The sequence below is a fragment of the Spermophilus citellus genome (genome assembly GCF_964194105.1).
Source record: "Spermophilus citellus genome assembly, chromosome: 7".
NCBI lineage: Eukaryota > Metazoa > Chordata > Mammalia > Rodentia > Sciuridae > Spermophilus > Spermophilus citellus.
In genome coordinates, this window is record NC_138188.1 from 156,556,704 (window position 1) to 156,580,547 (window position 23,844).

Consider the following 23,844-nt stretch of genomic DNA (forward strand, 5'->3'; position numbering starts at 1 on the left):
GGACAGATCAGTTTTGTACGACAGAAAAATTGGTAATCTCTGGCAATTTCTCTGAGGTTTACGATCCCCACATTCGGGCAACTAGGAAAATAAAGGGAACATCTTTTTCTACCTTTCATCCTGCACTAGGCACCTGGCCCCTTTGGGAATCCATCAGACGAGCGGCTTTGGATAGAATTAAAAATTGGTACTGAAATGAGTAGATGAGCAATGGACCTTCTGGGCCACCATGGGGTGCATCAAGGCTAAGGGCTTATTTTCAAAAGCAGAAAATGAAACAATAGATAGTCTTAAGATCACCTAATTTAAAAAAAATAAGACTTTTAAAGGATAAGATTCAGTAAGGAAGATTAAGACTAATTGTCAAAATTAGTGAGAATCATCTGCTCTCCTCCTAATGAGAAGCAAATTGCAAAGAAAAAATAAATAAATAAAAGCAAAAAGAAGAGGAGGCGGATGGGGGTTGGGAGAAGAAGGAAGCCTGGCAGGCTCTGATGTTGACACTTACACTAGAAAGAACAAAATCAAATTACACTTTACAACTATGCAGTAAAATTGTGAGATCAAGTCAAATTGGGCCTCTTGATAGCTCATTTGTCTTATGCATTGATAACCCCTTTGTCCCCCCAATATTACACACGCTAGACATAATCAGGTCAAATGTTCAATTAGTGTTCCTGTATTTTTGATTACTTATTATCATTCATGGGAAGGAGAGTCTGTGCAAAACACATATTGCCATTTATGGCATTGAGTTAAGTTTTTCATTCCAGGGTATGAGAAGACAGCCCAGCCTCGGCTGCAGCTATGTCACTCTGGGGGGTTTATGCAAACTCAAGGGCACCCTGGCACAAATCAGGCAGCCAAGCGCAAACAATCCACGCCTTGGGGAAACAGTTCACTGTTACCCAAGTCAACGCAAGCACCTATTAGTCACCCACTCAAAACAGAAATGGCCAACAAGGGATAAGAAATCAGCCCTCACTACCAGAAAAATAAGCACCCTGCTTTCAAAACCTCCTTCTCTACAATCGCTGATTTACTGCACGTTGCCAGAAAGCCACTATTGAACTCCTTATGGGAAAATGTCACTGGCGTGGGTCATTAAGTAGCTTTGAAAACTTTTAGAATCAAAATCTGACACACAGCCCCACACAGACGCATATTATGAAAATAATCCTTTCTCTGGAAAAGCAACCAAATGATACTATACTCAGCTATCAATTTTTGAAAGGAGACATCCACAATAACTGGACTAAGACTGTTAGCCAGGCAGGTGGACCCGGCGCGGCGGGCCCTTTATCTTTTATTGGCTTCTCACCCATTCTGCTAGCGACTCATCCGGGGCCTTCAAGATGATTTCTAAACACACATCTCTGAATCATAATGCAAATTCCATTTGCTGAAAGGCAGGGACTTTTAATATAACAAGTGAACCCATTTAATGACTTGTGCTTTTATATCTTATAGCATCACTTGTACTTTCAATAAGTGGATATGATTTTCTCTGCATTACCCTATTATTAACATAGTTACTACTGTGAGCATATATTTTCAATCATGTTCTAAGTTTTTCATTTTCTCCAGCTATGATTCTATTATGAAAATGATCTGGACAGCAAGGGTAGCAAAAAACAAACAAACAACAACAACAACAACAAAAAAAAAAACAGTCCCAAAATCCAATACAGGTCTGCCCCTTTCCCCTGTTCCACTAATCCAATTCTTTAAGAATGCAGATTTTCTAATATTTTTGAGTGCCTTTATAAAGAATAATGACTACTCCTGTAGTTGATCTTTTCATTTTTTCTTTTTTCCAATACAAGGATTATTGTTACTAGTATTTATCGTGTCTCTTTTATTAAACCTGAAATAACTTTTATTCATAGATTATTCAGTAGTATATTACAAAAATAAGATTTTCAAAACGAATTATCCTGCCTCTTTCAATTAAACTTTTGGTGCTTGTTCCCGTGCATAAAATGTGGCTTAGGTTTTTACAATGCAGAGAAAAAGACAATACTTGAAAATAATTGGAAACTTGAGATGATTACAATGAGCCAAGATTCCTCTTCCTGCTTTAATACTTTCATACAGTGTTAAAGAGAAAGAAAAGCAAAATTACCCATATAGCTGAACTAATGCAACAATTTCTTTGGATTTTCTGGTTTCTAATGTCATTAGTACCTAAAATGTTAAGTGGGCCAATTCCTCTCCCCAGATCGTTACAAGGCATTCAAAACAAATGTAACAGGAAGGGCATATTGCCCTCAGTAATACTGACATGATTTCTTCCTATTATACCCTAAAGAGGTAAGCCTGCCTCAAACTATGCTTCCATGTCCTTTCACTAAGAATCCCTTGAAACTATTCAAAGTGGTCACTAGAAATCCTGTCAATTGTCACAGATTGCACATGAATCATAAATTCAAGGCTTACATTACTTGATTACCAAAGAACCCCCACCATATAATCTGTTTCCATTGTGGTAAATTTTATATTTTCACATTTTAGTAAAGTTTAGTAAAACTTTGAGGGGTTTTGTTGAAATTCACAATTTGTTTTGCATGTTCCATATCAGTCTTAAACCAATTTAGCAACAGAAAGCAATAACATAAAGTTAGATTCTGTTTAAAACATTAAATTTTAAATAAATATTTTCAAAAAACTTCGACATAACAATATAATAAAGACCATCACAATAACTTCTGGAAGTTTTGAAATCTAAATTGGTAACCACATAATATTTTGTGTTGCAAATTCAATTTTGACAGATACATACCTCTTCCACTCCGACCGACAAACCTGAGGTCATTGAATCTTGCCACTTGGTTCTTCATGGCCGCGGTTGCATTTCTAAGCTCAGCCGAGTAGTTTTCATCATTGCCAGCCATTACCGTGACCAGGGTGCCATCTGGAACATCCCCTAGAGCCACCACCTAGACACCAGTCAAGGGACAAACACAGACATCAGGAATGTCATACATATACTTATATATCTTCTGTAAAGCAACTGTTCTAAAATAAAATGTGTGTTAAATGATACCTTCTAGTTTGCAGAGGAACATAATCATAACTCAAGCAACACAAGGAAACAGTTATTAATGGGAAGATTTATTCTAATTGCATTATGTATAAGTAAATATAATTTTTTCCCTGCTGAAACTCCACTAAATTCACCTCATGAAGGTACCTAAGGTCATATTGTCCAGTTGGAATGACTAACAATGTCAAGGACTTTGAAAAGCTATGCCATCTCATGAATACAATTATCCTCTTAATTCCACATATCTGAGAAACAGAATGTCTTGTGTTTGTGAGTTTAGAACCTAACTCATCTTCTATGTGCTCAGACCTCCACTGATGGGCCTAACTGAGCCTGGACTTCAAGTACTTACTTTTTACTAAAATTAAATTCAACCTTTGCTAATGATTCTTGAATGACATAAACTGTCCCTTTGCATTTCATCTTTGGTCCCTCTACTGGGTTTGATTATATCAAAATTTCACTAGCAGTGAATCCTGTCAGGCAAGGGGAGTGGGGAAATCAGAAAGGTAACCTTTGATTATTACTAGTTACAAAACTGGCAGACCTCAGAGAGAAGGTCCTCCCACTTTGGCAATTCTCAAATCCAGAGTGAAACTGGTTTGCATTTTTATATCTGTGAGTCCCAAAGATTGTTAATTATGTCCTGATAGATGACTGAGGTTTTATCCAAACTGAGCTCATCTTAACCAGGAATTCCTTTAATGTAATGAAAAAATATGGTTTATTATCAGGACTACTGAAAAAAAAACAATAGATAAGTATTTTGATACTCAGGGATTGAAACAGGAGTAACTCAAGGTAAACTGCTCTGAAGAGCATGGCCTGAAGATGTTTTATGCAATGGTATCCATTTCTAGAAACAGTTTTCTTGGTCTAGACATTAATTATTGGCTTTATTTCTATTGTTTCAAAAATTTTTTTCAATGTGATCATAGAATTTCAAATCCAAATGCTCCAAGTTGGACTTGTTCCTATCATTTCTGATCTTCTCGGTGAAGATCAGTAATCTTTCTCAATCAGTAATGACATTTGTGTTATTCATTCCAATGGTATAATTGTTTCCTGGTGGTTTTCCAACTGCTAACAATCAAGGATTCCTTAGTCTACTGTTAAAATTCTTCCCCCTATTTTTCATCTCCCAATTTCTACCTCATAGTTGTTACACCATTTTTTGGTGGGAATTTCAAGTTCTCTCTCTGTATCTGAATAAGGCTGCCAGAGTTCCCTTTGTCTGACACCAAAGTCACATTTCTCCACATTCCCATCCTCATTGTGAGCTTAGTCATGGCCCCTTCACTGTGTCCTTCAGATGACCATGTGCTGTTTTTATTCACAGTGGCTACTTCAGCGCCTAGGTTCTAAGGAGTGTGGCAGAAAATGAGCCCGTTACTCTGAGAGGCAAAAAGCTCTGGATCCTAAGACCTCACCAGGATAACCTACTCCCAAGGCACTAGGTAAGTATCTTCCTCATCTATTTCACCCAATTTACACTGTCAAACAAGATCCAGGCCTCTCATCTCTGTTTTTAATCCTTTCATTTCAATTGTTAGACATGTTTTCCATCAAGGAGATTTTAAAACACTGGTATTTATTCTCCAAGCAATCTCTAATTAGGTATTTAGTTCCCATTATAAGTGTGTTTGTTGCCATTTAATTAAGAACCTTAATACGACAATTTTCTTTTGTTTCAAAAGACATTATTGAGATAAATCTCCTTGATCAATGAATTATTTTTACCTTTTCTTCCACTCCTACAAAATGTGCTTGCTTTATTCTGCTCTTTTTAGTTTCTTATTTTTTTCCTCTTTTTTTCCCCTATTTTCACTTCCCTCTATGAACTTAGCTCACAGTGTTGAAATGCTCTCCTTCCACACTGATTTTGACTTCCTCATCCTCACCTCCCTGTGGTGACCCAGGCTTTTCTATTTTGATTCAACATGCAGTAAGTGTACAGGGTATTGGTCAACGACATGGCTTTCAAACTGAATAACTCATGGCCGGGCCCGAATCTGTAAAGAGATTAAGATGAATAAATCTTGTTTTATAACCACCCAAATGCATTCTGAATCTCTGGTGCCTGTACCTGTGCCTCTCATCTGTTCAATTAGTGAGCTGGCACACTCAGGAGGCGGTCACCAAGTAGAAACAATACAACATGAAATTATCATGGTGGCTAGATAAGAAAAGGTTGTGATGTTGGAGTACAAGAATAAAAAAAAAAAAAAAAGAAATGCAACTTTCACCATTCCCATTTTCTAAAGTGTAGTGGGAATCCAAGATTTTCGGGTGCTCAGAGATCATTTACTTGGCCTTTTCCTGATCTCTGCCGGATTGGCAGGGAGAGTTGTTTTCCAGGGTAATGTCATTGATAATGTATCTCATCCAATGAACAAGCCTACTCAGGCTAGTTTAAAAATTTTAAAATGTAAAAGTAATATGTCAGCTAATTTGATCCAGTTTTTTTGTCACTGATAGGCAATGTGAAGAGAATGAAGAAATATCTCATTTCAAACAGAAAAAAAAAGAAGCAACTGGAATGAAAAGCTATAAACAATAGGTAAGGGAACACAAACATTGACATTTTAACACAGACCAAACAGACAAGAAGGGACTTGCTGGCCAAAGACATCTCATATTTTGTTTTACTTCTCTGTTTTTAAAGTATCAGGAAGTTGGGCAAAATATCAACTCTCCTCTGCACTGTATGGACCTCCCAACACTGCTCTTTACGACTCAGTTCAAACTGTCATTTTCAACCAATTCTAATGAGGTTGAAATTACAGTTACAATTCATTTACTTCAAATCCCTTAATCTTCCAGTGTTTCAAAGAAGGCTATGGAGTGGAACACAGAATTCAGCCGAGATGACATTTAATGCATAGCTAGGGATGGTGATCTTGGAGCCAGAAACATTCCTTTTCTCCTTTTTTACAGAAAGCCTATCACCATCAGCATCCAAGGTCTCCAAACTTCCCTGTTGAAGGCATGTTTATGTCTTTGGACTTTGGTGTACCAGGGCCTAAACAAACTGTAATATTATAGCATTGCAAAATCTATCCTAAGCCATCCAAACAGCTCTGTAGGCTGCTTCTGTAAATACCGGGCAACATGTAGCAAATTTAAGATTTTCTCAGTGGTGAAAATATGTACCTCATCTGTGCAAAAATAAAGGTCTGCTATGGGAGGAAGGGGGTGGAGAACAGGTTGGGAGGCCAGGACACATAATTAGGACAATTTTAAAGAAAATTAATAATTTCAAATCTCTCATGAGTTCTCAAGATTAAGGCAGAGGATTTACACATAGAATTTCAGAAGACTCCTAAAGAGGCACTTAAATGCTCTTTTCATCGATATTATCCAACTTTATAATTGTTTCACATTTTCTCTTCTATATCATAGGGAAAATATTAATTCTCTAAGGATTAGCTTTCTAAAGAGATTGAGGTTCACTTAAAATGAAATTTTAAAGGAATACTTTTTTGAGAAACAGCTTAGGAGGTGTTTGGTGGGTAGGTAAGTACAGGGTGCAGCCGGGACCCACAGTAAATCAAGCCAGGATGCAGGCGGGGTTGAAGTTTCGCCTGCTTTTGTTCTTACTCTTTAGGTTTACTCCTGCACTGAAAATTCTGTCTACTCTTTCAATTATGTAGTGAGCAAGTCTCCTTGAAGAAGGAGCCTCTCTTTTCGGGATGAAAAGTGGTGACAGATATTAATCAAGTGGTCTTTCTTTGCTATCCTTTCTTTCTCCCAAATGTTCTTGAGAGACCCACTGGGACTTTTTGAAGGAGCTATACACCTTGACCCTACAGTAGCCTACAGGCACAGTAAAGAAAATTAAGACTTTTTTTTTCTTACGGTGAATTGTCTAAAGTCATTTTTAAAAGGAAATTTATATATAGTTATTGCAATTTCTGCTAGAAGGAATTCTCTGATGGCTCATAAAAGCAACTTGTATGACTTTTCATTCTTTTAGAAGAAGACTTTCATGTGGTGGCTGAAGATTTTTGCATTGGCCTAACTCCTTTTTATTAAGCATTCAGTGTCTTGCTATATTGGGGTGTGGGCTCAGAGGCAGCACAGAGAGTTCAGAAGAGACCCTGATTTCTTTCCAAGGGAAGCCACAAATCCCTTCGTGGGCTGGTGTGTCAGGGCACCAGCCTTAAATGGCCCCTTCAGTTGATTATCAGCCTGTCTTCTCTCTGCTCTTGCCTGACAGTGACCCCAGGACCCAGCCCTGTCACCCTCAGAGAGTGAGCTAAGAGATCTGCCAGCACGTGTAAGGGGATTAGAATGATTTGAAATTGAAATGCCCCCCAACCCAAATCTAAATAATCAGAGGAAGGGAAGGAAGAGTCCGCTGGCTTCTCCCCTTATTCTCATTCCTTTCCCCACCCTACAAAAAAAAAAAAAAAAAAAAAAAAAAAAAAAAAAAAAAAAAAAAGCTTTCAAAAAATGGAGTAGAAAAGGAGGCAACTGCAAATTGTTTTTTTTTTTTTAATCACAATCTAACTTTGGAAAGTGTGTAAACTTTAAAAATGAAGAACCCCAACTTTTTTTTCTAAGTGAACACCAATCATTGTAATTAGATCAAAATCTGTCTAAGATCTGGACATATAAAAAGCTTATATTACATTAATCTTCCCCTTATAAGGAACAATTATTTTAAAAATACATATAATATTTTAAGGGTAGCCAATCTTTACTGGTTGAATCACCTGCCTTATTTAGCTCTTCAAATGAACAGGAAATGACCGCACTGATTGTACTGAAAAGCTGCACTTTTTAAAACCCACCAAAGACAGAATCCCCACCGCAGAAATTAAATTCCTCCTGCTTGCTGCCAGGGGAGTAGGGTGGTTGTTTAAGAACGCCCGAGGTTGTTTATATATCCTAGTTGAAGGCCAAGGTTTTTAAAGGCAGCTCAAAGCCAGGGCAAGATCAGGGGTGAAGAGTGAACCCAGACCTTTTGAGCTGCTGAAGCGGCCGTGCCCTCCACGAACAGAAAAACTGTCGGATTGGGCCTCCGGCTCTCAAAAGACACCTTTTGCTGCCTGGGGCTTAATCTAGGTGAGCAACGGTAACGTCTGGAGGGTTCCAGGAAAAGAAACCGGATTTGCTACTCGCCGCTTTGGGCAGGAGTAGACTGGAAGCTCGAAAAACTCTTCGGGAAAACTTTTGCAAACTTAGCTGTGCCTGCGGTGGACTTTGTACAGGCTAATTCCTATAGGGCGGTTTTTAAAAGGAGGGGAAAATCCCTGACAGTTTTCCTGGGTGGTTTGTTTTTACGACCGGAAAGTATAAAAGTATCTCTATTTTATTTCCTGATGCCTTCATCTGAGACAGACAAAATGTTTTGAGTGTTAAGCCAGAGGTGGGGAGAGTCGCATGGAAGCATAAGGGTTTGTCCCTTGCTAGGTTATAACTTTTCCTACTTTGTATCAAAGGTAAGGCCCTTGCTAGGGAGGTCCCGGCCGGCCCTCAGTGAATGTCCTCAGGGCATCCTGATTTTTCAGCTCTCCCTGGATGCCGCTCTGGCGGGTTGAGGCGGGTCCCTTCCAAGGGTCGCCACGGCAACGCAGCATCCCGCATCCCCAGCGCAGATAAAAGGACCAGGGGCAGCGGTGGGTAGCGCCGTCTGCTTTCTAGAACCCGGCCCCGCCTGCCTGGTCGCTGCCTCCCGGGTCGCCCCGGGCATCAGCCGACCTGTACTGGTCCTCCCGTCACCCACTCCAGGCTCAGTACCTTGAAAGCGATGGGCAGGGTCTTGTTGCAGCGCCAGTGCGTGGGCAGCACAGAACAGAGGAAGTTGGGGCTGTCGGTGCGCACCAGCTCGCCCGGGTGGTCGGCGAGCACCTCCACCATGCTGCGGTCGCCGCTCCTCAGCTTGCCGGCCAGGGCGGCGCCGGCGTCGGGGGCGCCCAGCGGCAGCGCCTCGCTCATCTTGCCCGGGCTCAGCGCGGTGGAAGGCGGCGTGAAGCGGCGGCTCGTGCTGGCATCTACGGGGATACGCATCACAACAAGCCGATTGAGTAAGGACCCTGCAAACAGCTCCTACCGGACGGCGACAAGGGCGCGGATCTTCAGCAAGCAGCTCCCGAGAGACCAACATACAAGTTCAGGGGCCTTTATTACTGCGGGAGGGCTAGGGAGGAGGGGAGACGAAGTTACCAACAGTTCAGGACGGGGAAAGTTCTAGTTACGACCGGCCTCAGACCCAGGCAGGACTCCTAGCAACCGACCGTTTAGTGCATTAAAAAGTGGGCAACCAGAATCCAAAGTCAAATTGCAAAGGGAGCCTATCTTCTTCTGAGTCTTGCTTTGAGAGTTTAAGTTCAATCTTTGGCTATTAAAAATGTTTCCGGAGGCAAAATTCCCGCACTCTCTAAAATATTTATGCGGAGAGCAAAACGACCAGCAAATACATGGTTTGAAAGTTCCAGTAGTTAATCGCCTGTCAGTATTTTTTTTTTTTTTTTTTTTTTTTTTTGCAGGTGAGTTTTGTCTAAAGTCCCAACAGAACACAAAATACAGGAGTGTCTTCCATACAGGGTGTCCCCTTTATCATGAAAAACTGGCTTCAGTCCTCAAAAGCAAGAGCCGTGACTTCCAAAAGTTGTGCTAATGTATGTGAACTTATATATAAATATATACATATGCTACTTCATAAAATATTTACAGTACAATCTGTAGAGAATTTAAACACAACAGAAATCCATTAAAGTCCGCTGCAGATTTTTTTTTTAAGTAGCCTTGAAAATCAGCTTCAGTAGTTGGAAGAGGGCTGGGCTAGAATTACTTGTCATGTTCTCTCAATAAATTCTGGCAAAATACTCAGTGCGGAAAATTCAGCTTTTCAAAAAAAATACTAGCTAAACTAAAAAAAAAAAAAAAAGTCCAAGTCGATGATACTCAGGGTACAGCTCTCCAGATCTGAGAACTTGGGTTTGGGGATGTTGGTTAAGTTTGTGGCTGATCCTGTGGTTTGGTGGGAGTTGAGCTGCAGCCGAATCACACACATGCAGACACGCACCCTTCAGAAGCCAGCCACTGTCTACATCGGCTCGGTGAGTCAGCCCAGACTTGGGCAGTAGCGAGATGATCTTCCTCCAATGTCGCCCCAGCGCCGGCGGGTTAGTTCCTCCGACGCACAAATACCCAGGAGCACCGCGTAACCGCAGCAGGTGGAGCGGGCCTTGAGACAAGGCTCTGCGGCGCAGATCGAAACAGAGCAGTCGGCTCGAGTTACACAAGCGCGCACACACTCCCACGCACACTGCCAAGCACACGCAACTTCACGGTTAGCCGGGAACCGCAGCGCACTTTCTCCCCAGTTGTCAAAAGAAACAATCGGGGAAAAGTTCACAGCCAGGAAAGAAGTATAAACATCAGCCAAGAAGCCAGTTCATTGAAAAGTAAGAAAGAAGGAGGGGGAAAAGAAAAAGAAAAATTAAAAAGGTCCAACGCAGGTCAAGGAAAAGCAGCAAAGGTTGACTTTCTTGTGGCGTCCCCAGGAGCACGGGTTAGAGATGCCTGCCGGCGCAGGGCCGGGCAGCGTGGTGCCCTGGCTGGGTCCGGCCGCGGGGCGCCCGTCCCGCCCGCGCCCGCTGGCTCTATGAATGAGAGTGCCTGGAAATGAACGTGCTTTTACTGTAAGCCCGGCCCGAGGAATTCCATTCCCTCAGCTCGTTTGCATAGGGGCGGCCGGCGGCCAATCACAAGCCTTTCCGGTATCAGCCAGGGCGCGGCTCACTGCCGCCTGCTCCTGGAATTGGCCCGCGCGCCCCCGCCGCGGCGCGCTACTGTACGCAGGCTCGGTGGGGAGTTCGTGGCGGCTGGCTAGGCCACCCCCGCGCTCCCCGCACCCACGCGAGGCGACGCGTACACACGCACATCCTCGCTGGGGGTCCCTCCCGGGTGCTGACCCCAGCACTGCAGCAACGCGCTTGGTTGCAGTGCGGTTCGCCGGGTTTTGCAGCGCGCAGTGGTGCCACAGGCGGCCACAGTCCGGAGACCCAGAAGGAGAAATAAGGACCCAGCCCGTGAGCTGCGCCAGGAGAGGCCTAGGCACCAGCTATGGGGAGGCGCCTGGCGTGCCTTGGAAACACAGCTGCCGCCGCGAGGCTCCAGGGACGGTCCCAGGCTCTGGGAAGCCGCCCACGGCCAAAGCTCCGCTTCCCGGGCAGGGGTGGGAGTCGGCCGCAAGGGGGCCGGAGGGCCCGGGACCCCCAAGGCCTGGTTGTCAGCTACAGCGAAAGACGCTGATCCGTTTATTAAGACCAGACGGTGCTCCACAACCCGACTGCTGTGTTTTCAGCGTTTTCCTTTATTAGTGTTTTCGGCCGCGTCCGGCTCGCTCCATTGCCTAGCGCGCCTCACTCTGGCTGAGTGCTAGCGGCCAGCAGAGGAGTCGGGTCGTCAGAGACCCCAAAGATCCCCAGGCCGGAAAGAAAGTTGAAAGTCTCCGCTGGGCTGGCTCCCCCAGGGCGGGGAGAAAGCCTGCCGCGGGGCCCAGCGGCTGTCCGCTCGCAGCAGGGGCCGCCCCAGAACCACCCTTCTGCTCCCCGGAAACGGCCCCGCTCCTCCCCGCCCCGCGCCCCCGCGGCGGGGTGTTGAACCCACCCGGCTCTGCGCGCGGCAGGGAACTTCCCCCTAGGCCCGTCCCCGCGGCGCCGCGGGCATTTTCGCGGAGCTTAAAGGACCCGCCCCTGGTCCGGCGCGCTGCCCACTCCCGCCCCCCGCCCCGTATCTGGCGAGGCTGCTCCCTTCCTCCCCCGACCCCCAGTTCCTTCGGGGACCCCTCATCCTCCGAGGGCCTCTCAACCGCGCCATCGAGCTCCTCACCCCTCCCCATGACAAGGCCGAGTCCCTCAACAACATGAACTCCCCCGCTCGGGGGGTCCCTCACTCGTCCCCGCGGGTCACCTCCCTCCCCTCGCGGACATGCGGCTAGGGTGCTGGGTGCTGCCGCTGGGGCCTGACGGAGGAGGAGGCCGGGTCGGGCGCCGAGGTATTTCCCGGGCGCCCGGGCCGCTTCCCTAGCCCCAGGCCTGGAGAGGACGGCTGGCTGCGCTGGGCGCCAGGGAGGCCTTCGCGAGGCGCGGCGGGTCTCTGGCTCCGGGCGGACGCCAGGGGGCAGCAGCGGCCCTCGCTCGACGCCCGGGGCTCCGGGCCGCAGCGCCGGGCACCCAGAGCGCCCCGACGGCGGGAGCTCTGCGGTTCTGCCTCGCGGCCTTCGGGTCGCCCTCGTAAGAACTTGGGTTTAGGGAGGAACGACAGGAAACGGCCGCCGGAGACAACTTGAGCGGCCGCGTCTCGCCTCAGCGGCCCTAGGCAAGCGGCTCAGCTGACCTGGCTGGGAACCCGCGGGGCCGGGGTCCCGGCTGCCCAGACTCTGCTGAGCCCTGTGTTTTCCCGAAGGCCCTCCGCCTGGTCACCGCTATCGGCTCATCCGGGGCCCTAGGTGCTCCAGGTGCCTGGGCAGAGTCGCACTCTCCAGTCCCGGGCCTCGCCTACCCCAGCTTTTCTGCATTTCTCCCCCAGGTGGGCCATCCCCTAACTTTTTTGCGCCTGAAAAACAGGGACACTGCCAGCACCGAACTACATTTTCTTTGTTTAATTGGGTCTGGGGTCTCGGGAAGAAAAATGCTCTGCGTTCTTCTTTCTAAATGATTTTTTTGAAGAAACCTTATTTCAGCTGTTAAAGCCCGAATGTCCGTTCTCTGACACTCCGCCTCGGCTGCGTGAGGCCACACACTCGCATTGCTGCCGCCTCCCGCTGCCGCTCTCTTGCCTGGGGCCATCCTTTCGTGGTGACCCGGCGCAGACTCGCCTGCTCTAGAGGCGAGTTCGGGGCTAGTGGAACCTGTTCTCCTGGGCTCGGCTCAAATGCGCTCCCCAAGAGCCGACCGAGGGCTCTGGGGCCACCGACAAGTGCATCCCCAGGGAACCCGAGGGACAGGGATGAACAAGAGTGTGGCAGAGACCAAAGTGGGCTGTGATTCCACCTAAGGAGCTGATTCAGGAGTAATCTGCCTCTCAGAGGTCAAAGGAGGCTCCTCTGGACTTGGCCCTTTGCCTAAAACCCTAAACCTCGCGAGGGACTGCGGGTGGGGACATTGGCTGGGTGTCCGCGGGGGAAGCCAAGTTCCCTTTCACAAGGAAAGTAAGTTACAGCAGTGTGTGCACCTAGCTTAATTTTCTAGGGCAGTTCCCTGGGCGCTGCTCAACTGAGTTTCAACCCATAAACTCTAAATTCCAAGCCAGAGGAAGATAATAGCAACGAAAGCTTCAAGATCGGGCCGCCTGACTTGTGGGCTTCCTCGGACCTGCGCGGCTTGTAAATGCGCTGCGCGGTGCACACTTGAAAAAACTAGAAACAAACAAAAAACCGCCCCATTCCTTATAGAGGAACTAAAATGAATGACAAGCGGGGCAGCATGGGGCTCCACTAATGGGTACCTGGGATCCTTTAGTCGAAGGGCTTTTTACCGAGTTTAAAAAGTACTGTAACACCGCGTAGAAAATGAGGAATTCCTTTCCACCGAGAGCGCTCATTTCAACAATATAGAATTTCCTTTCCTTTGTATCTCCAAGAGAGAAAGGAAACATTACCAAGCTCAATCCCAGTGCTACCCAGAATAATACAAAAATTTACTAATATAAATGAAAACAATGAGACGCAGTGATGTATTGGGAGGATGCTATATGAAATTCTTCTGAATTTGTTGCAGGGGGGATATTTGAACATGTCCAAACAAGAATGAAATGTAAGTTTCCACAGTGAATTTAAAGAAGTAGTTGATTATCTGGAAGACGACGATTTCACTGGAGAACAATAACAGTTCATTGACATTTTCTTTCCAAGACTTTAGGTGGTCTCAGAAACCATCTAAATGTTTTTGTATTTTTGCTTTTTGAAAACCCTTTCCAAGATAAAATGAGTTTAAAAGTGGGATTGGAATCTCAACAATTCTCTTAAAATCATTGTGATATTTCCAAGATTAGATTTCTAAAAAATGTACTATTTCTGAAAGAATTATTTCTATTCCTATTTTCATTCTTTTTTTCTTCTTCTTCTTTTTTAAATTAGAGAATGTATCCTGTATTGGTTCTGGACCAAATTGCTGCAGTTGGAAATAATGTCACAGGGATAAGGAACTATTCTGACAAATAGTAACATATATGTCCACAAAACCTGCTATTCTCACTGTCCAGTTTTGAACATTGAAATTCAATCATGCTTTTTTTTTTCCCCCAGAAGTGACTTTCAGGTTATTTCACTTTTGAAACCTAATTACTGGGGGGAATGAGATTCCTTTTTCTTACACTGTATCCTTCCCCTGTGTGAAGATGTCCCTGGAATGCTGTGGTTAATGTGTGATTATCTCACTTTAACTTCATAAATCACTTGTGTACCTCACAAGTAGCAAACTGAGAATATTTTAAATTAATCTTTTTTAAATTTAGGGGTGCTTAGTAAACATTTTACCCTTATAAAATTTTGCATTACCACAGCTATAACAAAAGTAATAAACTGGGTTATAGGAGATAGAAGCTAAGCTTTATTTTTTAGAGAGTCATATAGTCATTTAATAACAGCAGAATGTACAAGTGGTAAATGCCATAGAACTGAAGGTATCATTTAAGGTTTTATTGAAATATTTTATATGGTATGACATCTGCAATACAGAGAACTGCTTTTAAGTATAATGGAATCAGCAAAAAAAAGCTTTAATTATTTGTTAAAATTATATAGTGTTTCATATATATAAACATAACATCATGTATATGCATAGGTGAATATGCCTTTTTTTATAAAAAATATCATTTAAAATTTAACATACCGTGAACATCTCTAGAAGGATTCATTCCATGTATGCATTCTGAAATAATAGAAAGTAGGAAAATAAAAATAGTCATACGAATATACTTGCAACCAACTGACAGTTAATGAAATTTAATTTAAATATAATAACAGCACATTTAAAAACAATTTCTACTGAATTATTTTTGTTGTTGTTGCTGTTAGTTCATGGCTTCTCATACTTTTTAGTACTGGAGGTTTTTCACACCATTGTCCAAATATATCCAGCATATTTGGCACAAAACTAAAAACAGCATATCAACAAATAAAAAATAAACTGTCATAGGCACATGATTTTATGTGTCATTCATCCCATTGCCTGCTAATACTGAATATGTGTTTTAGACCTTTTCCCTTTAAGCTCTTTATATGATTTATTTAATAAAGATAAAAAATACACCAGGAAGGTATAGAAATGAATCCGAAATCAAGGTGAAATTAAAACCAAATTCTAACTGAATGTAAGAACACTTAAAAATCTGTAACCCAACAGAGGCTAAATTAAAAAAAAAAAAAGCATCCTTTAAAGCAATGAAAATAAACAATTTAGAATCTGTCTTCTAAAAGGAGTAAGCTGGTAGATAGATATTATAATCATTTACTTCCAATGACAAGATGTTTTAGAAATATTCTCCCTTTCTTGTTTTCCTTCTCTTTATTTATCTAGACAGTAAGTTTGTTTACATTGAAACTACTCTTGAAATAATAGCTGATATCAATTATTACTGTAAATAATTGTCATACAATAATTTCCAAATAGAAAGCACTTACTACATGCTGCGGCATAGACAGCTCTAGGGAAGCACCTGAAACTAAGTCATAGAAAGCTATTCTCTTTCCCTTGAATACTTACAGGTAATATTGTAATTTAAAATTACCCTATCAGCCTTGGGTATTGATAATGATCAACACCCAACAAATATTAAGAAAATACTACTTTTTAAAGCCTTAGGATTAGAGCATTTCCAATAGTGCAGACCTAAAGCTTTGAGCCCCACTCTACAATATTAGTATAATATGACTTTAAAAACATTAAAAATAAGGAGGTAATTATTTCAGATTTCCAGACGCTGTTTAAATAGGGAGGAGAACAAGATGTGCAGCTCCTTAGTAGTATATTTTTGCCAAAGTAAAAAGAGCAAATAAAATAATTAGAGCTTCTGAAGGACTGCCCTATAATGAAAGATTAAAGGACTTAAATATGTATAGTCTCAAAAGAGCTTCCTTAACACAAAAATTTTAAAAAGATCATGGTTTACAAGTACATAAAATGACTCCATAAAGATTTTCTTAAAGAACAGGGCAGGGACAGAATCATTTGCACTAATTATGAATGACAAGGTAAGAAATAACCAGTGTACCCCAAAGCAGGTAAACTCAGTCTTAACAGCACAGAGGTACAGCAGGATTTATGCTGGAGACCCAGCAGAACCAGGCACCCTGGAAGTTCTCTCAAGAGACCCTGAGAAGCCTCTCCATGTCTGAGGCTGAGAAGCTGCAGGAGAGTGAAAAGCAAGGTTCATACACACACCTGCTATTTCAACAACCTGGACAGAAAAGCCAAGACTTTTGTTCTTTAACCTTAAAGGCAAAAGTGAGAGGCTTTTGGAAGGTATGCATGTTACCTCTTAAACACTTTTTCGCCTTCAGAACTCAGCGGGCACCGGGTGCAGGTGAGGTAGAATATGTGGGCATTTGAAAGGATTTGCCCACAGAGATGTGAAAAGCGCTAACTAAACCTGAACTGCAGGAGAGCAGAGGTTTGTGGGTCCGTGACAGTGGAGGTGGAATCTGGCAGGCTCATCCTCTTGCCATTACCACTGAAAGTGATCACATGCCTCGCCCAATTGAATCCCTGCAAAACCATTTCCTTCTCATTTTACAGATCAGGAACCTCCCCTTGAGAATTCAGGAAAGTTGCCCAAGGTCATTTCATTCTTGACCTCTACACACACACACACACACACACACACACACACACATCCATCAAACACTCATGCACTTATGGGTTCGCATGAATGATGAGCTATATTTCTTTTGACCACAACTGTGTATTTTTATGGGTATCCCTTGCAGAGCTGGGAAAAATTAACTCTGATCTCATCTTTCACTTTTATCCTATGGTGTGTTATGCATGGTCTTTATCAGAAAGTATTTCTGAAATTTTCACCATGCAAATATCAAATATTTAGGAGTCACATCCTGACATCATTTCTGGTCATCTAGAGGGCTTGGGGAGCAGGTCAAGGGTCATTTGACTGAGATGATTTAAAATGCATAATAAATATAAAATGGCTTTCTAGTCTTTTCTGACCTCCTTTCATCCCAGCTGGCAACTTTGAGCCTTTTCCAGAATATGAAGCATTTGATTTTCCCCCCTTGATCATTTCTCCAGTGGTTCCTATGTGCCAGGCAGGGTGCTAGGCTCACTGGTGACAAAGTATAAAGAGATGGCTGCAAAGAGGTGTCATAGCTGCTAACAGACTCATGTGCAGGGGACAGGGAGCTGGTGGGAAGAGACACAGGAAGAGGAGGGCCCAGCACCACCTGACAGGCTCAGCAGAGACTTTTGTTTTTTTAGTAGAGGTGGTGCCTGATTTGACCTTTGAAGGTTGGGTAGATTTGTAGGTGGTGGAGAGGGATGGAGGAAGAGTTTGGGGAGGTGACGGTAGGATGGGAGAAGGCTCTCCAGGGCAGAAGGAGCATCTTAAGCCCGTCAGCTCCAGTGCAGTCGGAGCGAATGCTTAAGATCAGGCTGGGGAGGGCAGAGGGTGGCGGCTCACAGAGAATCTGGACATATAGATAATGGGCAGCTTACCCAGCCTGAGGAAATGTGAATTTCAGCATGAGGGCCATGATTCTAGAGAAGCCATGCACGAGGCAAATAATGAGTACGCCTTTGGGGAAAATGAGCCTGTCAAAGGTGGCTACATGAACTGGAGCAGGCAGAAATGAGAATCAAGGGAGTTGTGAAGGGATCTTGAGGATCTGAGTTAAGGCGGAAGCAGAGGAGGGACAGGAAGGCTGGAGGTGAAAGAGAGGCAAAGTTCACCCACTTCCTGGCCACTAGTCGCAGCAGAGAAGGACAAATGAGGGTGGGCTTGGAGATCAACGTCAGGATTCGTCTTTGGACGTGCACAGCAGAACTGGAGGTGCTGCTGGTGGCAAAAGCAGTCAGAAACCCATGGAGCGGTCTCATATGGAAATATCGAGTGGATCATCCTCAGAATATCTGGGACAACTTTATATTCCACAAGGAACATGTCCAGGGAGAAGAGAGCATGAAGGGGCTCTGGGGTCCTTCCAAAGATGAGCACAGGAAGAGGGATGGACCAAGGAGACTGAGCTGGGAAGGGAAGAGGAGAGAATGGGCCCTAGAAACTAAAGAGACAGGAGTCTGCAGAGGAAAGCCATGTCCCAAAGACCAGAGAAAGGTTCTGAAGAAGAGGACTGAAAAGATCCTGTTGGGTCTGTGTGTAGGCAGCGTGACCATAGCTGGGCCAGAGAGAGGCAGAGGAGCAGAGCAGCCAACTGTGGAGCACAGAGAGAGCCGTGGGGAGAGCCAGTGGGGTGCAGGGAGGTGGGGGGAGAGGCTGGTGGAAGAGAAGAAACCCAGCTGAGTGCAGAAGGTGGGAAAGAACAGGATCAGCGGGTGCAGGTGGGAGAGTTTTACTGAACAAAGAGCAAGGTCATCAGCCCCCACCTCAACTAGCTCTTCCTGTGGTTTCCCCATTGCACTAGCTTCACCCCATTTCCAGTCTGGAATCCATGGATTTATCTTTGACTTCATCCAAACTGTTGCCAACTAGTTTTCTTTGCTTGATTAATTTGTCCCCCTGTTGCCATCATTTTAGTTCCGATTTTCTGACCTCTTGCCTGATTTCTTACGAAGATCTGTTTCAAAGGGTTCCCACTCATCTCACATGGGACATCCAGAGTCACCTGCCACACCCGGCTCTGCCAGCCTTGCCACCCAAATCCAGTGCAGCTCGTCAGAGCATCCTGCAGGGGGAAGGCCCCCTTCCCTCCTTGTCCCGAAAGAGGATGTCAGGGCTCTCGTCCGCCTCTCTCTCAGAGACCAGCCACAAGCTTCACTGTGGCTTCCACATCTTCTGAATCACTCTGGAACTATACTTTGGGTTTTAGGCCTTGCAGTATTTTGGGGTGTGGGCTTGGTCGGAGGCAATGACAGAGTCATGTCTTCCTGGCTTCTGTTTCTTTCTTTCTTTCTTTCTTTCTTTCTTTCTTTCTTTCTTTCTTTCTTTCTTTCTTTCTTTCTTTCTTTCTTTCTTTTTTCAGAACAACATTATTTAGTGTAAAACTCTGGGCCCCTTTCATCTTATTCATCCTCTACCATAAAAGACTGAATTGCTTGGTTAGTAACTTTGAAAACAGAAAAAAAACTTGAAGAAGAATCCTACCAAATGGAACCTCTGAGATTCCTACCCTAATCCCTGTGAGTATGATGATGAGCTATTATGCTCTGGCTATGGTCCATGGAAAAGAGGGCTATTTCCTATGTAAGCATAGGGTTTGAGGCAACCTACAGGGAGATCAGCCCAGGAAACCTAGCCTCATCCAGGGAGACTGTTGATAATGGAGAGCTTTTCTGACTGGGTCAGAGGTGACGTCTATTCCTGGAAGGGACAGACAATATAGGAAAACAGTCCTTCGATGCTGAGGGTGAGCCCCTGGCAGCTAGCCAGCAAGGAAACTCGGGCACCATCCAATAGCTCTGTGGAACTGCACATGCCAATCCCCACTTGCATATGGGTTTTCCCCTAAAGCCTTGAGACAAGAACTCCACTTGGCTGATCCCTTGATCTTTGGCCTCGTGAGATCCTGAGCAGAGAACCCAGCGGAGACCCACAGTCCTTCTAACCTACAGAGCTGTGAGTTCATAAATAGGTCTTGTTTAAACCTCTAAATTTTATAACTTGCTGATTGGATAACAGTAGAAAACTAACACACTGAGCATACTCTTCCTCCTTCCTGTTGTTTTGGGTGACACTACCTGTGTATCAGTGAGTGAGTCTGCATATTTCTGAGGCTCAATGGTAGGAAGTCTCATGCCTAAAGCTCTAAAATGTCTATAAGTGAAAAAGTTGATATTTTGATCATGTCCATGTGTCTATTCCTTTGTCCATCTCACACTTGACTAGGAGCAGGGGAGCCTTTCATCTGGGCCCCCCAAAGTCTTATTCTCTTCTGATCCACTCTCACCTATACACAAACATAACCACTGGATTTTCAATGCCTCACCCATGAGGCTGTGTCTGACTTATCTTTAGATTTGCTGGCACCAATGCATAAATTGAAGCCATATCAGAAGCCCTGGGGGTCTCAGTCACTATAAATTCTGACTTAGCAGGTCTGAGGAGGGGGCTGAGATTCCTGCAGTTCCCCAGAGCTGCCAGCTCTACATCTAGGACGGCTGGTCCAAGATGCTCCCAGCTTGGCAAGTCCTCAGCACACAGCTTGGTCTCCAGCAAAACTCACGCCTAGCACAGACTTTTAGACAGGAAGTTTTTAAAAGTTTTTCATAGATAGCAACGTAGATTGACAGTGAAGTCATCTTGGATTGGACTTTTTAAGTTAATCGTAAATGGGCAATATTTGTGTCCCCCTCAAGATTCACGTTAAAGCCCTAATTCCCAATGTGATGACATCAGGAAAGGCACCTGAGGGTAGTACGGAGGTTAAGATGAGGTGGGGAAGGTGGGTCCTTGTGGTGGGACCAGTACCCTTATTAGAGGGATCTCTCAATCTCTCCAGGACATGTGAGGACAGAGCAAGAAGAGAGTCATCAGCAAGCCAGGAAGAAGGCACTCTCTTCAGGGCCCAATGGTGCTGGCCACTGATCTCTGACTTCCCAGCCTCCAGAGTGTCAGAAGTGAAGGCTTGTTATTTAGGTCACCCAGTCTATGGTGTTCTGTTACAGCAGCGTGAGCTAAGCCAACTGTGACAACGGAAGTTGTCTTTTTAGTGTTTTTCTGTCAGGCCTTCCCCTGAACGCTCTCCATACATTACCCCACTTCACCCTCCAGCAAGGAGGTCTACAAACACAAAGGAGGAAACAAAGATTCAGTATCTGGCCATTTTGAACCCAAACTCCATTTACAGTTTGCCACGAGAGAGTGCCTAAGTTGTAACCAGCACTCTAAACCACCTTGCAAGGTGGTTCGTATTCTAATATTTTGTCTTTAAACCAGGTGGCCGTTGTTTCTTATCCTAAAACAGCACCATCTGATAGAAATATAATATATGTATCTAACTTAAAATTTCCTAGAAGCCACACTTTCTTACCTTTTTAAGTAAGAAGAAATGGATGAAATTCATTTTAATTATGTTTTATTTAGCCTAGTCTATTCAAAACATTGTCACTGGAACATGTCATCAAGGTAAAAATTATTGGTGAAATATTTTACATCTTTTTTTTTTATTACATCTTCCAAACCCTGTGTGTTCTTCATATTTACAGTGCATCTCAATTGGGTTAGCCAGAGTGCAGGGCTCAGCAGTCACTTGCAGTTAGAGGCTATTATATTGGTCAGTGCAACTCTGCAGGGATACTCAATGCACAATTCCACCTGAAGAACAATTCTGCTACTGTTCTGCTAGACCCCTGTTTCTAACCTGCTACCGGTGAAGACCATTAAAATGTGCACCTTCCTTGGCTCATATTTTCCCTCCGAGCTATCCTGAAATGAAGTTCAGAATTTTTATTATAGCATCACTTTGTTGACTCAAAGGCAGAAACACACACACACACACACACACACACACACACCACACACACACACATACATGGCAGCGACTGGATTGCCCAGGCTACTAACCAGTGTCAACAGCCCAGTGCACTCCACAGCCCCTGGTGAGTCACAGCTCTTCTTTCCCCTTGGCACTTGGTAACCATGGATGGATGGCTCAGCCTGTAAACTACTACCCTGGTTCTTGGAACTCTCAAAAAAATTATCAAAAGCGTCTCTTGTCCCTTTCTTTTCCTACAACACTAGTATTCTATGAAATCCATCTAATGGTTTCTTAAATATCAGCAATACTCACCTAGAAATAAAGGTTCTGTTTTCATAGGTCACAATTTAAAAATTGCTAAGCAGCTAAAGAAACTCATTCTCAAATAGGAATCCCTACAAACAGATTTCCTTTGAAAATATGGCATGTAGATTTTTCTAAGAGCCACTCAACACGCCAATGTGTTAGCAATCCATCAGTTAAACTTCAGCAATAGTTCAGTGCAGTGAGGCAACTTGTACTGAGCTGTGAATCACATCCTCCTGTCCTCAGAAGACAAAGCCAAGGTCTGTCATAGAAACCCCAGGCCTCACCTCCCGGAGGGGCTGGCTGCTGGGAGCCCCAGGGGCCCACTGTGTCTTTTGAGCTGCATACCTGTTGCCATCCTTTAGTCCTTCCAGTGGACTGTGAGGTCAAGGGCTGATGCCCTTGAAAGAGCGTGGACCCTTCTCTTCATTCTCTCTGGCACCATCAGCCATGGAAGGTGGGTTTGAAGCCAATACTGAGAACTCAGTTTCTGCCTGAAACTATCTCTTCTTTGAATGCTACCCTCCTCTAAGCATTATGGGGAAATACCCATGTGTTAGGGGGCCTCTCAAAAATCACCTGGACTTGAGGAACAGGGAGGTAAGTTTAGGGACTTGACCATGACTCTGATTCTCTACCTGAGCATTCCTGTGCCAGTAAGGTATGCTGCTGGATGATGAAGGCAGGGCCTATAAAACAACTAATGCTATTACAGCCTACTTTATTTTAGGCATTTTAGTTAGTATATTTAAAGCCATTTTAACCACAATGAATTTGAAACAAAACCAATATTTATTTCTAGGTTTCCTAAGAAACCGATGAATGAATGTATGAATAAATAAACAGGGTCATCTCATTTTTCCCATGATCATCTCACACACACACAAAAAATTCTCCTCCCAAAATTGAATAGTTTATTTTGTAATTTACCTTTTCTCTTTCATTTGGGTATTTATGAAATAGGAAGTTATAGTTTTTTTTTCCCTTAAGTAACATTTGTGTTTAAAAATAACTGAGTCATTTTAAATGGCTCTTGAACTATTAGCCATAGAGAGGAGGATTGGAATTAACACAGAACCAACTCAATATAATACATTTTAATGACTATCATTTTCCAGCGTTTCTCTCCTTTCACATAACATTTCCATTCTTTTCAAGCAGACCCAAGGAAATGTGATTTCAAACACAAATAAGTAGCAAACAAATAATTTAGCTTTTATATCTTCTGGAGAATAGTAAAACTGCATTATTTCGGTGTTCTGTAGCTTATATATGGATTAAGTACAGAACAAAACATACAGTTACTTAGTATATGTTACCTGTAATAATTTATTATCACAACCATTAGAAATTTAAAAATCAGCTTTTTCACTAATTCTTCTTTCTCTGTTAGCCCAATTAGTAAAGTTTCACTATTATATTACAGAATAATAGCTTTAAAATAATAGGGAGGTACAACACAGTCTACTTTCTTCAAAATAAACAGTTTTGAAATTATTCATTATTAGTAGTACTATTAGTACTTCAGATTGGCACTTTATATTGAGATAAATATTTTTCTATATGTGATTTCACATAAGACTGCCCCACACATACAGCAGAATTCCTTAGAAAAGGAATTTTAAAAATTAAGATAAATCTTTGGAGCTAAATTGCCTATTTTGCATACAAGAAGTCTACTCAAGAATCAGGAGTAAGAAGTGTAGCTAAACTGTGAGATATCTATATTGCTCAGTTAAATAATATATTATAAATGTCTGCCTTAAAATATTCCACAAGCAAGGAATACTTTCTCAGGCAAGAAAGCAAATACTTTCATATTAATCCTGCTATTTTCCAATTTGGAAAGTCAACTTTGAGCTAAAGTTGCCCT

At 43.5% G+C, this 23,844-nt stretch overlaps 1 protein-coding gene across 4 annotated transcripts in view; it reads right to left on the minus strand.

Moving 5' to 3' along the window:
* Positions 1-23,844, minus strand: part of RUNX1 (RUNX family transcription factor 1) — a 227,823-nt gene that overhangs the window by 79,562 nt on the left and 124,417 nt on the right. For 2 of the 4 annotated variants that reach the window (XM_081300632.1, XM_081300630.1), the window contains exons 3-5: positions 14,893-14,931; positions 8,792-9,045; positions 2,783-2,939 (exon numbers count right to left, since the gene is read on the minus strand). In XM_081300632.1, coding sequence (XP_081156758.1) covers positions 2,783-2,939; positions 8,792-9,045; positions 14,893-14,931 — 450 coding nt within the window. The remainder of the gene's footprint in view (positions 1-2,782; positions 2,940-8,791; positions 9,046-14,892; positions 14,932-23,844) is intronic. The other 2 variants (XM_081300633.1, XM_081300631.1) reach the window with 1 other exon arrangement.